At 43.7% G+C, this 16,331-nt stretch overlaps 1 protein-coding gene across 1 annotated transcript in view; it reads left to right on the top strand.

Moving 5' to 3' along the window:
- Positions 1-12,404, top strand: part of hipk2 (homeodomain interacting protein kinase 2) — a 75,899-nt gene extending 63,495 nt beyond the window's left edge. Inside the window, exons 8-15 of the mRNA XM_083973624.1 lie at positions 2,286-2,514; positions 3,278-3,399; positions 6,899-7,029; positions 8,027-8,209; positions 8,914-9,270; positions 10,084-10,328; positions 10,424-10,584; positions 11,898-12,404. Coding sequence (XP_083829750.1) covers positions 2,286-2,514; positions 3,278-3,399; positions 6,899-7,029; positions 8,027-8,209; positions 8,914-9,270; positions 10,084-10,328; positions 10,424-10,584; positions 11,898-12,368 — 1,899 coding nt within the window. The 3' untranslated portion in view covers positions 12,369-12,404. The remainder of the gene's footprint in view (positions 1-2,285; positions 2,515-3,277; positions 3,400-6,898; positions 7,030-8,026; positions 8,210-8,913; positions 9,271-10,083; positions 10,329-10,423; positions 10,585-11,897) is intronic.
- Positions 12,405-16,331: the final 3,927 nt, after the last annotated feature.

Here is a 16,331-nt window from a genome sequence, read left to right as displayed (position 1 = left end):
TGAGTTTTATTTTAAGTATAGTTTGATTTGTTTTGACTAGAAATGACATTTTGACTAGAAATAAGACAAATATTCTTGGTAAGGTTCTGAGTTTTTGCAGTGTAAAAGAATAAACATCCATCTACTGTATTCATCCATCATCAACCACCGATCAACCGCTGTCAGATGCGAGTATGGAAATGAGTTTAGCTATGGTTTACTGCGCTTTCACAGTGGGCTCCAGTAAAGTTATCATAGTTGATGATTAAAGGGGAAAATGCAGCTGAAACTACAAGTTCAGAATATAATAAAAGACGTGACCTTCAAAATAATAGTATTCTCACCAAAAATACAATAGAGCGTGTCAAGATGGATAATTAAAGCCGAGCCCAAGTTCATTAAGAAAAAAAAATAAGAGCGGTGCATTTGCCAACACAGCTAAAGTTAAATATCAGTGGTTGAACATCACTGAGCAGCTCTATGTCTCTTTGTTTTGTTTTATTCCCCATCCGCCCCTCCTCTCTTGTCTGTCTTCACGTTTCCATGCCTACTGTCCTGCCTTTCTGCCTTGGTGCATGTATATCTGTCTGCCTGCGTTTCTGCCTGTGCCCCGGGTCCTGTGGGATTGTCACAAAGTGCTGATTACACACATGACAAGCCCTTACTTCCTGCTTGCCTTGCATTCTGGGGCTTTCAGGCCTTAAGAATCCCTTTACCAGGCTTCCTCTCGTTTCCCCCTCCTCTCCCTCCTGTCCTCCTCCTCTCCTCTGTCTTCTCCTCTTTCCTCTCCGTTTTCTCTGGGTTGACTTGAGCCTCGTGGTGCTTTTTTTTTTTTTTTTTTTACCACCGCTTTTCGTTCTCCTTACGGCATGTGAATCGAAACTGCTGACTTTTGGGCTACCGCCGGAATCACAGAAGCGTTGCGGGGTTGCAAGGTTTTCCAGATTGTGCTTAGTTACAACTCCTGCTTTCGCTCTCTCTCCCACCCCCTCCCCATTCTTTAGTAAACAGAGTTCTTTATCACCAACTATATCGAGCCAGCTCACACTGTGTAGCATGCGACAAAAAAAAAAAAAAAAAAAACCCTATCTTGCTGTGATTTAAATGGATTAACATTCCCTCGGCTTGTCTTTTTTACGCCTGGCTCTCAGGGCATATAGACAGACTTAAGTTAGTGATTTATTCAGTTCGATTCATTTGCAAGACTGGAATGCATCTTTGGCTTGTATTTTGTTGCTCCCGTGCTTGTTTATGATGAATGCCACAGTGCCGTATTGATTATGTTCCCTCCCCTGGTGTTCATTGAACACGCTAAAGAGAGCAAATGAAAAATGAAAGCGCTGTCTCTGTATTTCCCTCCACCCCTATGTATGCGTAATGAAAGGGCTAAAATTAGACAATGTCTTGTGGAGCAAATACTTCTTCTTACAAGCTGAGCCGTGTCTCTTAAAAGCATTTGTTTGTCTCCGGGATGTTTTCCCCTCGGCGGTTTTAGTTATTCCACATGTCTTATTAATGGTCAAGACAAGCCGGAGTGACCTGAGCTTACATAATTACAGAATGACTGGTGGCTGTGAAATATTACTCCTGTCAGGCGTATTGATTTGAAGGCTAGATAGTGAAGCTGTGACATGGGATGTCAAATTTTGCTGCAGCTCATTAAATCAAGTCGTTATTCTGTACCATTTACATGATATTATAATGCATTCTCCTTATGGCTTTATGCTCATTTAAATGCAATAATAAGGGGAAATGCCTGCGCTGCTGTGTGGCTAATTGTTTCGAGATAGTGCCCCAAGACATATAAAATATCGATTCATGTGCAGCGTATTATCAGTATGGACATATACATTTCCTGTCCAGCAGTGCATTACTGTGTTACTAAAGACATGAGGTCAGTAAACACTGTAAAAGGATGAAAATCTCGGCTCTTTGCTCTTGTGGCATTTTGCTCATTGATAGTTAATTATTCTAGGAATTACAGCATTGATTGCATCTCTCCTCTCATTCTTTCTCCCCCTCCTCTAATTAATCAAATCAACAATGCGCATATTTTAACTAGACACGTTGAAATCAGTTGTCCAATTTCCTCATTCCTCCATCGGCTTTCATCAATGATGGATGCCGCCGCCATCTCTTGATCGGTGGTTGTTTTTTTTGTTGCATCTTTTACCTTTCTTGTTTTTTTATTTTTTATTTTCGCCATGTGTGCTCTTCTTCCACCTCGGAGCACTTCCACTTCCCTGTCCCTCCCATCAGAGCCTCCCACTCTCATGATTTTTATTTTGGTCCCATCATTCCTTTAGGCCACCAACCTGGCTCCCTCCTCCACCACCAACAATGCCACCCTTTCCTTTGCAAGTCCCGATGTCTCCATACTAAACTACCAATCTGCACTCTACCAGCCCTCAGCTGCCTCCATGGCAGCCGTGGCCCAGAGGAGCATGCCCCTGCAGCCGGGGGCTCCTCAGCTCTGCGCTGCCCGACCCGACCCTTTCCAGCAGGCTCTCATCGTTTGCCCACCTGGCTTCCAAGGTAAGGGGGGGTCTACTCTGAGCTGTCAGTAAGCATTTGCAACGGATGGGTAGGAGAGAGATGTGTGGGGAATTGTGCAAAACAGATCTCAGCTATGATAACCTGGAATAGAAAAGATCGTGATACAATAAAAACCACAGTAGAGCAATTCAACCTTCAGACTAGAATTTGCTTTAAGCATTTGTCTGGTACCATAATACAGAGCTGTATTCAGTTCTTCGTTTGTCTCTTTGTCCCTTTTTTTTTTGCTGTTAGCTTTTTGGTGTTGCAGTTTTAATCTCGCACCACACTGGCAGCGTCAATCGCATTATACAAATGATGATTCAACGATAACTTAATAAGGCAATTTGTCATTTGAAAGGAAATGTAATATCTTTGTGTAATGCTTACTCATGCCCCTTTTGTCTCCTCTGTGTTTGCACTGGGAGGACGGCCATTGTTTTATTTGTTTGTTTATTCTTACTGTGGAATGGCTGATAGAAGAAAAAAAAGAATCCGTTATTAGTCTCTGTTTTTATACTATTGCCATGACTACTGTTTTTGTTTCTCTGCTATATTTGCACATAGCAGAAGGGCTTTGACATCTGTTGAATGCAGATAAATCACTTTGCACGTGTAACCCGTAGTCCTGATCCCTCGCTCTTTATTTTAGCGGATAGAATGATGTTGTTTATAAGTGACAGATGTGGGAAGTATTACTTGCACTTATTTGTTGACATTGTCTATGTGTGTGTGTGTGTGTGCGCGCTTTATTTGTGCACAGGGCTGCAGGCGTCCCCTTCCAAGCACACCAGTTACTCTGTGCGGATGGAGAATGCTGTTCCCATAGTGACGCAGGCCCCTGGTGCCCAGCCTCTGCAGATCCAACCTGGCCTGCTTACACAGGTAGGAAGTCGAGCAGGTTATCACAGAGAGAAAACTAATAGACTTTTGTGGGCCCTAACAATAACGGTGCCTGTGAGACTTGGAGCTGCTCGCATTCAAACAAAGCTCTCTGCATCCTTCTTTTCATAAGCCTTCACTAAGAATAGTATCTATCGATGGAGGCTGGAAATCACTCAATGTTCGTGACCCTGCTCCTGCTGGCAGCTGTTTTTTTCCCAAGCGCTCTTCTGTGTATTGCTCCCTGCCTCTCTTTCTCTTTCTCTCGCTCTCTCTCTCCTCCTCGCTCTCGCTCTCGCTCTCTCTCCGCTGCCCTGCTCTCCTGGAGGCTGAGGCCGCCACGGTCCGATGCACACAAAGGCAGCAGCCTTTCACACAGAGAAGGCCTTCACTGGAGCCTGTGCAGCGGAGCCGGAGCTTTAGCTGCTAATATACAGTTGTTGGAAGTAACAGAGAGTGACTGTGCATCACTCTTCCTGCACACACGCACGCACACACACACACACACTCACACACACATGCTGTAGTAGACCACTTCCATTGCCACACCACCTCCTTCCCTATGGAAATTTCCATGAAGGCTTTAAATATCCCTGAGAATCCAGGGAGTTTGAAGCGCTCCCTTATCTCCAGTTAATCATGCAGTAGGCAGGCAGGCAGCTAGCACTGTGTGTGTATGTGTGTGTGTATGTGTGTGTGAGTGTGTGAGCATGCCTGTATTTTCTATGGCGGGTTAATCTGTCAGATACCAAATGGTGATTAGCTCTAGGGCTGGTTCCAAGTCAGGCGCTCCAAATTACAGGCCTCAGAGGAGCCTGGAAGGTCAGGGGAAGCTTGGATGAGGCTCTGCATGACCAGAAACCTCCCATCACCAGATTCATGGATCTGATGGCTTAATAAAAGGAGAAAAAAAAGGAAAAAATTAAAATGCCTAAAAAAATAAATAAAAAAACTCACAAATTGCATTAATTGATACATCAAATGGAGCTCACACGTTGCCACCGTGCTCTGCAGGTGTTCACTGTAACCCCAGCCTGCACACATGTTAAACAAAGAGAGGCAATAGTTAACGTTAGCAGATGGTTTATATAGGCCAGCGAGCAGCACACCTAATAACTGGGTGGTGTGTGTTATTGTGTGTGTGTGTGTGTGCATGTGTGTGCTGCGCCATGTTTATTCGGTTACTGTGGGAGGTCTCGCAGGCTTGTCTGAGCCTCTTGGTTTGCAATCTCCTCCACAGCTCCACCTGTGTCCTCACCCACCCACTGCTCACTGTACTGTAACCCCCCACCTTCACCTCCACCTCTCCATTCTGCACCCTGCACTGCAAAAAATCAAAATCTTTCCAATAATATTTGTCTTATTTCTTGTCAAAATGTATAATTTCTAGTCAAAACTAATCTCTTTCCACTTAAAATAACTTGTTTTTAGATCATTTTCACTTGAAATAAGTAGGAAAATCTGCCAGTGAAAGCTAGTTTTTTGTGCTTGTAATAAGAAAGAAAAACTTGCTCCACTATCAGATTTTTCAACTTATTTCAAGTGAAAATATGCTTGAAAGAAGTAAAAAAAAAGTGTCTAAAAACAAGCTAATTTGTATGTGACGAGTCTTATTTTGAGTAGAATTTGATTTGTTTTGACCAGAAATGACATTTTGACTAGAAATAAGACAAATATTCTTGGTAAGATTTTGAGTTTTTGCAGTGTGCACCCTTCGCCCATCATGGACCCATGCAAGTTCACCCCCTCCTGCAAGCTCCTTGGGTGTGCAGAGAAGGTGGAGGTGGAGATGGAGAGGGGGGGGGTAAGAGAGTGAAGGAGGCTCCAAGCAGGGCGGCAGAGAAACCAGCAGGACCTTTATCTGGAGCAGGAATGCAGAAAATGTGGAAACAATTGGGCAGTGAGAGCTGGGGCTTTCAAAGCCCTGAGGTGACAAAGGGGTTTTCACCCGGGGAGTGTAGGTCGAGGTGGGAGGCGGTTGGGGCCGCTGATAGTGATGGTAGGGGCTCGGTAGAAGAAAGAAAAAGGGCTTCTTAACTGGGTTACCATTTCAGGGCAGACAGGCTGGTTACACAACGCAGACGCCTAGTGAGAGAGGCATGTAGAGTGCCAGGAATGGAGATAGAGCGAGCAGGAGGAGGAGGAGGAGGAGGAGGAGCAGGAGATGGATGGATGTATTAGTGTCTCTTAATGGCATGATGATAAAAGGCCTTGGATGTGGTCTTAGATGTAAAGACCATCTCGGAGCTCCAGAATGTTCCATTAGAGATGTCAGTCATCGAGCGAGGCAGCTCTACTGGCCTGCAGATCACCCATGTAACCCACACACACACACACACACACACAACCAACCCACCCACCCACCCACCCACCGACCCTAAGCGGCACTTCAGCCACAGACAGGCTGGTCGGCTCAGACTTTGCAGCCTACCTCAGACAAAAACAATTCAGCGTCCACATGCCTGCAGCCAGACTACGGAGCAGAGCAGCCACTTTGTGTCGGAGTATAATGGGAACAGACAGAGCAAAGCAAAATGTATGAAAGGAAAGATAAAGGTGAAGATAACGATAAAGATAAAACATGAGGTAGAAAGTTACCATGCTATAGGCGCAGATTACCGGCTTTGCATTTTGTATGGTTCTCCTCTCCTCTTTTCCTCTCCTCTCCTCTCCTCCTCTCCTCCCTCTCCCTCTCTCTCTCTCTGTCTCTTCCTCTATTTAAACATGTGCATGCTGCAGCACATACTGATGCTGTTGTAAATAGATGTGCAAATGGTATTAAAGGAACAATTCATTAGCCCTGACATTAAAGTGCTAATCAATAGAACTGCATTAAACTATTAGGGTTACACGCACACACTAACACACACACACACACACACATACACACAGTTAACACACACCAACACGCTCAGGCATGCATGTACGCACACTCATCTTGGCACATATCTCCGGGCATATTATCCCTGATACTCCTACTGCATCAGAAATACAAAGTAGCCTCTTTTACAGCAGCTTGAATAGATCTATGAATTTAATTAAAACATAGGTTGATTCGACTCGAGTCAAAAACATAATCACAGTAGCCCACAGACACACACACACACACACACACATGCAGGCTCAGTCACTCATACACACGCACACAAAGGGAAGGAGCTGCTCTACATCTTTATTAAGTCCTGGTCTTATCTCTTTTGTCAGTGGATGTCTCCTTGACGCTGCATGGTGGAGTTCGTTCTGCAATGCCCAGTAGCTCCTGGAAAACAGCTGTTGTGATGCACTTTTGTAAAAGATGCCGCCATTTATCACAACAGCTTCAAACTAATCATCCAATGCTCAATGAGTTTCATTTGTTTATGCATTTATAATGTGTCGAATGTCATGGGTAAATTTGCAGTCCCACGGTGAGCTTGCTAATAAAAAGAAATTAATTAAATTCTACGACATGACAACTGACTCCTTTCTCTCTCTGTCTCTTTTTGTTTTTCTCCTACCTCAGCAGGCCTGGCCCAGCGGCACCCAGCAGATCCTGCTGCCTCCGGCCTGGCAGCAGCTCACCCACACCTCAGTCCAGCATGCCACTGTCATCCCCGACTCCATGAGCGGCACGCAGCCTCTCGCCAACTGGAGGTGAACAACGCCGCTTTCTCTTACTTTTTTTTTTTAACTGCTCCTGGCCTTTTTTAACCTTAACTGATTTATGAGCGTGTCTCCCTGAATGCTGTGGCCTACATGCTTTGAGCTCACGTTACTCCAGGCAAGAGATTTAGCTGGATAAATAATTCCAATAGGTTGACACGTGTCCTTTTAAAGCTACCGAATCAAAGCACTTTGTGAAATCAAATTTATACACATAACACCAGCGGTAAGTCTGAACTTCAACTCAGATAAATGGATTTCACCAAGGCCAGCGGTGGTTTTATGGCCTTTATAGGTCAAAATGTGCTATAGGAAGATGGTATGGCATAGGACCGATCGACCGGGGAGTCTGCACCTTTCTGACAGCTTGTCCTTTATCTTCAGTGAATCACATTCCCCATGTGAACAGTAGTGCTTTTATAAGAGCAGATTTACCACAGGGAGACTGGATATATGTACGTGTAGAGACGTCGTGTCAAGTATAGCCTGTCAGCTCGATGGCTTAATAAATAGATGGATAAATGGGGAAGGGGCAATTTGCAGGGAGATAAAGTGGATGCATGCAGGTATATGTATGTGTGGAGGGGGGTTTGCGAGGGCCACGTATGCTCGGGATTCATTCAGAGCTGTCCATCTGTGACCAGACACCACCCTCGCCATCTCTCCCTCCCTCTCCTGGCCAGTGGCAGCTCTGTTGTCCTCTGAGAGACGATTGGGAAAGTGTCGCACTTCCTCTGCAGAGCTATCGCTCCACAGCTGCTGGTGTCAGCTCCTCTGCCCTCCCTCTTTGCTCTCTCCCTCGCCTCTCGTTCCGTCTCCCTCAGATAAGTTAGCTGCTGCCACCTGCTGGCTTCTGTAGAAACCCCGATCCCCCTATCAGTGCTACATTTTGATCATCCTGATATAAGTATTGTCTAGTCTCATCTGTGCCTCGCTTTTACAGGTTTCAGGTCGTTGTGCTAATTTAAAACTCTATGCTGTGTTACAGGAATTCCCACCCTCATGGCAACCATTATAATCCCATCATGCAGCAGCCAGCCCTGTTGGCTGGCCACGTCACGCTCCCGTCGAACCAGACGCTCAATGTGGGAGTGGCACATGTTATGAGGCAGCACTCAACCAATAACAGCTCCTCTTCCAAAAAGAACAAACAGCACCAGATGTCTGCCAGGTAACTCTTTATGAACACTCAGGTCACTCTAGACCAGGAGTGTCAAACTCATTTTAGTTCAGGGTGCCACATTCAGCACAATTTGATCTCAAGTGGGCCGGACCAGTAAAATAACAACATAATAACCTATAAATAACACTAAAGTAAACTACATTTTTCCTTTTGTTTTAGTACAAGTACATTATACAGCACATTTTTAGTAATCAGTATCAGTATTAGCAGCATTTTTAGATATATTTTAAAGGTACTGTCTGTCTGTTTATCTATTTATTCTGTCTATTTATTGTCGTGTTGTTTGGAATAATTTTATACATGGGCTGCTGGCATCAAGAATTTCCTTCAGGATGAATAAAGTTTATCCAATTCAATTCACTTATGAAGATGTTTACAGTTAATGAACTATCTTTTTACAAAACATCATGAACAAACTGAAAATATTTGAGAAAAATATGTGCAATTTCAACAATATTATGTCTCTTCTGTCTTCTATGCAATTTATCTATCACACTTGGCAAATTCATACTGCGGGCCGGATTGGACCCCCCTGCTCTAGACGCTGTGTAATCTATCATCCCGGCAGTTAAAGCTCATCACAATAAGATCCCGATGGTGTCACGGTTTCGTGATTCTGAGGTCTTTGATCGGTGTTTATCGCCTTCTGGAGGACACTCACCCCCCATTCCTCGTCTTTTTTTTCTTCTCAGGAACATGTCGGCCTACGAGGTGTCATCCTCCCAGGCGGTGCTGTCCCCGCAGCGCTCCAAGAGGGTGAAGGAGAACACGCCCCCACGGTGCGCTGTGCTGCAGAACAGCTCGGCCTCCAACTGTCCGCCCCCGCAGCCGTCGTGCGGCGGGGGCAGCGGCGGCGGCGGGTGGGGGGCCGGCGGCGGCGGCGGCGGCGGCGAAGCGGAGCAGGCTTCCAGCACCACCCGCGACCATCAGCATCAGCACCACGTCCCCAGACAGACCATCATCATCCCCGACACGCCCAGCCCCGCGGTCAGCATCATCACCATCAGCAGCGACACGGACGAGGAGGACGACCACAAGCAGAACAACAGGTCAGTTCCTTCCTGTCTTAATGTTAATGTTAACGCGGTTCTTCTTCTTCTAATGCAGACCAGAGGAAAAAGTTTGTTTATCTTTGCGGTGCGTGTCGTCTCGCTGTGAATCGCTGATGTAGGAGATTCTCAGGCTTTTTCTCTGCAATATGAATTTCCACAATAAACACAACAAACACAAAGGGGCTGCAGACTTCAGATCAGCCAAGATAAAGGCAATGAGAGTCTGTTCAAAAACATAGTAAGCATCTGTTTTCACTTAGCAGGATAGAAATATGTTCCCACCATTAACGATACGCAAAAACTAAGAAGCCAACTCTTTGTTATTTTATTTGCTCTGTGATCTCAGTGTGGGTTTCAGACTATTGTATAACGTACAGTACACTATACTATAGGCGTTTTCAGTGGGTCTATAAACTGTTGACCATGTGATGATAAAACGTGATTTGATCCAAAGTGGCTTAATGTTATCTAGGCGACTCAAGGCCAGTGAGTAATCTGTTGCGTGTTATGTGTTTTGTGACAGCTGATCAAATCTGTTTTATCACCGCAGATAAAACTATAAAAGTGATGAACTGAAACTGGTGCGATATGCAATGTCGAAGCACAAAGCAAGTGTTTGTGACAGAAAGAAAATAAAGCAGATATATGGTTTGGCAGTGGAATAATGTATTTTACGGCGTCAATACTTTGCTGCATCTATGATCAAAGAATGTAGAGATAATTATAGATATGATAAAATAGATAAATAAAATGAACCATAGTAAAATGATTTAATGTTTTATCTCATTAACTTCCTCTTGTTCCCTCCAGCTCGTCTTCAAAGCAGAGGAAGAACGTCATCAGCTGTGTGACGGTCCATGATTCACCCGACTCCGACTGTTCCAGCAACAACAGCCCCTACACCGTAGAGTCCAGACCCCCCAACAACAACAGCTACGACACAAAGACCACCATACTGGACAACTACAACAACGGAAACCCCCGCACCATCATTATCCCCCCCCTCAAAACCCAAAACAGTGAGGCACCGAATGAGTGCGAGCGCCTGATGCCAGGTAAATGGAGTCTCATGTATAAGATAACAATAACTTTTCTGTTGTTGGGTGAGATGAAGTTTGAACTAAACTTGTTATCCTCTTCACCTGTGCAGATGCAATGAACCATCAGAATTCAGTGTACAAGTTCAAATCCTCCAACGGCGTTCTGTCTGGCAATAATCATGTACCAGGGGGCGTGACCGGAGGCGGGTCCTATCGACAGCAGCGCTCAGGGCCGCACCCCCTCCAGCAGCAGCCTCTCAATCTCAGCCAGGTACAGAGAGATGTATTTGCCTTCTTTCTTTCTTTCTTTCTTTCTTTCTTTCTTTCTTTCTTTCTTTCTTTCTTTCTTTCTTTCTTTCTTTCTTTCTTTTTATGGTTGGTTTATGGTTCTTTTCACTTTTTTTTTTTTGAAAATTCTTTTTATTGAACATTTCCAAAATTATAACAGTTCAGTTCAATGCATACAGATTATAGATACAGTATGCAAATCCAGAATATACTCCACAGCAATGATCTCAAAGGTCCTTGTTAGGTCTTACATTTCAGGCAGTTGCACTCTGAATTCCCAGGTATTTTAACACTTTCATTCATTCATTCTGACCGTTAATACGAAATCTTAGTCTTTCCAGAGAAATATAGTCTGATATCAAAGACTTCCACAGATGTATTGAAGGAGGTTCATCTCCTACCCATTTGGTCATAACAGCCTTTCGGCCAAACATAAGCAAAAAATATACAGTGTTCTTATGTGTTCTTATTGATTTGAATATAGTGATAAGAATATAATTTATATTTATGCCTGCCCTTAACTACTGCTACTAGTACTACATCAACAAAACACAAACCAACCCAAGCCATAAGTCAATTTACGAGACCAAAAAAACTCAAAATTAAACATCTAAGTCAAATTTCCTATGCATATTTCTAATTTATTTCTCTTTATTCCTTTTTTTTTAATGAAAAATATCAGTACAACCATTCAAACTGGTCTGTTGAGAATGCCAAAGTTACTTACTCCAACAACAGATGTACACATTTGTTTTAAGGTGGTCCGAGCAACTTGATGCTTGAAATCAAATCCTCCTTCTTCTGACATGAACAAAAACAATTTTTGAATGTTCTCAGGCAATTTTTTGTTTTTTGGCTTTAAACGTATCTCTTCAAGTTTCAATAACCCTGACTTAAAGTAAAAGACAGAGCAGCCGCGCACATCCAGTAAAGTAGGTGCTGGACTCAAAAAACAAATTACCAGGATAAACAAAAGGAAAAAGTCTGCACACTTCAGCTCCCTTTTCAGTGCATTTATTTAGCACATCCAACAAGCAACGTTTCGAGCCACATCCTCTTCTTCAGGCTTGATAATAATAACTCTGACTTCAGAAATAAAATATTGGTATGTTCTCTAAATTCAGCTTTATGAATGATTCTTACTAAACTACTTCTTACTACTATTGCTTAGGTACGTGTTACCCCACACTTCTACACAATAACTAAACTAAGGCAGTATAATTGAACAGTACAACATCCTCATTGTATTGCAGTGAAAAGCATGAATCTCTAACGCTCCATCATCTCCTCCTCCAGGCCCAGCAGCACATGGTAGCTGAGCGGAACGGCGGTCACCGGCGCCAGCAGGCCTACATCACCCCCACCATCGCCACTCAGGCCCCGTACTCCTTCCATCACAACAGCCCCTCCCACACGGGCAACGTCCACCCGCACCTGGCCGCCACGCACCTGCCCAGCCAGCCGCACCTCTACACCTACACGGCCCCCGCCGCCCTGGGCTCCACCGGCACCGTGGCCCACCTGGTGGCGTCGCAAGGCTCGGCGCGCCACCACGCGGTCCAGCACGGGAGCTACCCGCCGAGCATCGTCCACCAGGTGCCCGTCAGCATGGGCCACCGCGTGTTGCCCTCGCCGACGCTCCACCACAGCCAGTACCAGGCCCAGTTCGCCCACCACCAGGCCTACATCAGCGCCTCGCCCGCCTCCACGGTCTACACTGGATACCCGCTGAGCCCCACCAAGGTCAACCAGTACCCTTACCTCTAGAGAAGAAGACACACTGACTGACACTGGAGAGCCTGACCCAGCACTGCTGCTCCCCCTCCCCCTCCCATCCCCCTTTCACCCCCCCGAGCCCCTGTTCCGACATCCTGAACATCCTCTCTCCTCTCCCCCTACAACCTCAGACATAAACAAAGACAGAGGAAAAACATGCAATCCTTACGAAACTGTCACGTATAACTTGAAGATATAACGACAGAGAGAAAAAGAAACAAAAAGATTCACAGCCTCTCTAGAAGGGAAAGATGAATTTCAGAGGGGTTCGATTTCAAGATGTTTTCTTTCAGTTTTGTTTTGTTTCCTTCTTCCTGAAAGGGCCAGTTTTTTTGATTTTTTGTTTTGTTTTTTTTGCTTTGATTTAGTCTATTCTCCGCTTTACTTTTCGAGGAAAGTAACGTCTCATTAATTTTACAGGGAGGTTTTGAAAGAGGCCTTTTGTGGGACAGTGGAGGTTTTCTGCTTTGTTTTCTTTTATTTTCCCCCTCTAAATTTGGGAAGTGACTGTTGAACAGGGGTTACTGACTGGAAGTTTTGGAATCCCAAGAGTTTTTTTTTTGGGAGAAGGTGAAATACGGAAACCTGCTGCTCTTCAAAGAAAAAAATTATTGATGGCCTTTGAACTGTCTTAATATTTCCAAATCATTCATGGCGTGGGGAGAAAAAAGGAGAGGCAACTTCCCCCTGCTCCACCTTCTCCGAGTCGAGGAGGCTCCTGGAAATATAACCAACAGAAGACAAACAAACTTTTTAGTGTATTTATAGATATTTTTCCTTTTTTCGTTTTCACCTTTACGACGATAACTTCAGTTTTAGCTATAGGTGTCTTAGCTGGGCCCCGTTCTTAGAATGTAGCAGTCTGCACCTGTTTGTTTTAAGATTATTGTTTTTTTCCTGATACCAATAGATTTTTTTTTGTTCCTCTTTTTTCAATGTGATTGCACAAAGTGGTTATAATAACATAGGCATGTACAACGTGATTGTCTGTGTGTGCTACTGTCAGCCATGCGTGTGTAGTCCACCTCCTCAAAACCCTCTTCAGTCGTTAGGTTTTTGACCATTGTTCCCTCGTAGTGCCTTACAGATATAATGACACAGTTTACTTGGCTTGGATCCTTGAAAGCCACACGAGACTATAGCTATACTTAGAGAGACATGTTTCCCCTGGTTTGACATCCGAGTCGGGGCAGTTGTAGCTCTCTTCCAGGTGTAGGCTCAGCCCTTGCTGTTTCTTGTCCCTGATGACAGCTGACTTATAAATGATGAGGATTAATGTCAGAGTTGGTATCACGCTGAGCTATTTTATGATGTGTGCATGAGATAACTTGCCTGGGGTACTTAACCAAAGTCATAGATAAAATTCTTGTTACATTTGCTCTGGATATTAGTGTAAATATGAAAAATGTACAGTATAGCTGTAGCTGTAAACCTCACAAACCACAGTGGCACCCAAAATGTTGCTTTAGGTTGGAATATATTTGTTATTTGTGATGTTTTTTTGTCTTTTTTAAATCTCATTCTACAAGGGAATTCATGCATTGTGATTACAGAGCAGCGATATTAGCTCATGTACAGGGAATAAGTTACAGTTACAATGTTTGCGACACAGTAGCGGTCGTTTTTTTTCTCGTTAAGGTTTAAAGCTAGTCCGAAAGAAGGGCCTGACAGAAAGTGATTGTTGCCATGAGGTGGGGATTTCTGTGAGGCTATATGGAGGTAGCCTGGCTGCAGCGGAGAGACAGAGTATCGAGGGTTGTTTGAGCGAGATACTGTGTAGGCACGAGTGAGTGGGGGGTTGGTGGGGGCTGGTTGAGAGCGTATAGGGTCAGTTTAGGTAGAGACTGTGGAGGGCACGGTGAAACTCTCTATCTTAAATGGGACTAAAATGGTAGCAAGTTGGCACTGAGCAGGTTGATAGTAACACTGAGCCCGCGTGGTTGGTAGGAGCCTCAGGGTGCACTACCTTAAAGGGATAGTTCAACATAGCCATAATCGCTATGGAAATTAGCTGGGAGCTAAATCTGGTGCAACCATCTTTTAATTTTTTTCCTTTAAATGATTAATGTAATTGCACATTGTCCCTTATTAAACTAATAAACTAAACTAAACTATAGTCATAGCAGTAGGTTTGTTACCTTTATTTGTCGGTGCAAGCTATTTTTAGAACAGCGGAGCTGCTCAGAGCTACGCTACGGAGGCTAATGGGATTTTTTGGTTTCCCTCATCAAACTCATCAAATACACAATCCAACAACTCTCTGGTGGACAAGTTGTGACCTGCACATTCACCACGCTATGAGATAATAACGGAGTTGTTACGGGACAGAGTTGTTTTAGAGGTAAATTTATGCAAAACCGCTGATGCGCTTTGCCTTCAGGGACAGTTTTTCATAAAGCAGTCTCTGCATTTTCCTCTAAAACAACTCGTCTGGTAACATCCCGTTATTACCTCATAGCGTGGTGAATGTGCAGGTCACAACTTGTCCACCAGAGCGTTTTGGAGTTGTTGGATTGTGTATTAGATGAGTTTGATGAGGGAAGCCAAGAAATCCCATTAGCCTCCGTAGCGTAGCTCTGAGCAGCTCGCGGCTCTGCTCCGCCGTTCTAAAAATAGCTTGCACCAACAAATAAAGGTAACAAACCCACTGCTATGACTATAGGGATTATGGCAATGGGCCAATTTGCCAAAATGTTGAACTATCCCTTTAACTGAATGCACACCTAGAGTTATGACATGAATCCATTTTGTTGTCATCTTTTCTTTTCTTTTCTTTTTTTTTTCCTCATCGTTGCTGTTTTGGTAACTTGGAAGTCACTTGTTGGCGTTTGAGGTTTGTGTTTCTTTTCGGGTAGCAATCGCAGAGCTGCAGGAACAGAACAGAAGGGAAATGCCACAGCATACACCTGGAAGGGCACCTTGTGGACAATTTTGTTGCCACTGTCCATTTGTCTTCGAAAAAAAAACAAAAAAACCAGATCACACCACAGACATCGCCACGCAAGCCAGATGGGAAACCCCCGAAACACTTTAGAGAACCAATAGGGCTGTCGCTTTTGTGTGTTTGCTGCTTGATTTAACAGACACCATTTATTCTTGTAGCCAATGATACAAATAATCTCATCTGTTCATTTTGTCCTCTTGAACGTGGGCACATGCGAACTGCTGGTGTTTTTTGTTTTGTTTTATTTTTTTTTTAGTGAAAGCCTTCCCCCCTCTCCTTCTTGGTATGCCATAGTACTTGCATTTGAAGTGATTTTTTTTTTTTTTTTTTTTAACTTAACATTATCTTGAACTTTTTTTTTGTTTTTGGACATGGCTGTAGTACATGTTGTGTTTATTTTTTAGAGATTGTTGCAATAATTCTCGTGGATGTTTTATCAGAGTGTGTGTGCGTGTTTTTATTATTATGATTATTATTATTATTATTATTATATGTCAGGCTCATTTCTATTTTGTAACCTGGGGGTTGGTGGTGTACAGTAATATTTAGTATTCCTTGGAGGAGGTGGGTGCACCTGTGTAAAGTGTTGCAACACTGCTATGATGGTAGTAAGTGTTGATCTGATGATAATCTAAAGGGGCTGTTATTGATGCATACTTGGCTTGAGGGTGCCACACCCCAGAGTGTTTTTATTTTATTTTATTTTTTATTTTTTATTTTTTTCATCCTGGTACTTGTTTCGCCAAATAACTCTCAACAACTCCCCGTCAGCTCCAGCATGCAACTTGGGTCCGGGCACTTAAAGATGTGATTACATAGTACGTTTGCTGGTTACATCATTCTTCTCTGTTCTGTTATTGTCTTTTTTATTTTATTTTATTTGATCTACTTAATTTTCATCCAGGTCATTAAGGGCCTAAGCACACATGCGCATAAGGGAGATGATTTTTTTTCCATTGAAATCTTTTGGCTTCTCTGTTATGAGACAGACTACTGAAACATTCCACTGT

The sequence above is a fragment of the Trachurus trachurus genome (genome assembly GCF_905171665.1).
Source record: "Trachurus trachurus genome assembly, chromosome: 6".
NCBI classification, from domain to species: Eukaryota; Metazoa; Chordata; class Actinopteri; order Carangiformes; family Carangidae; genus Trachurus; species Trachurus trachurus.
The sequence above is the reverse complement of the archived record's forward strand: the minus strand, read 5'-3'. Positions and strand labels throughout refer to the sequence as shown.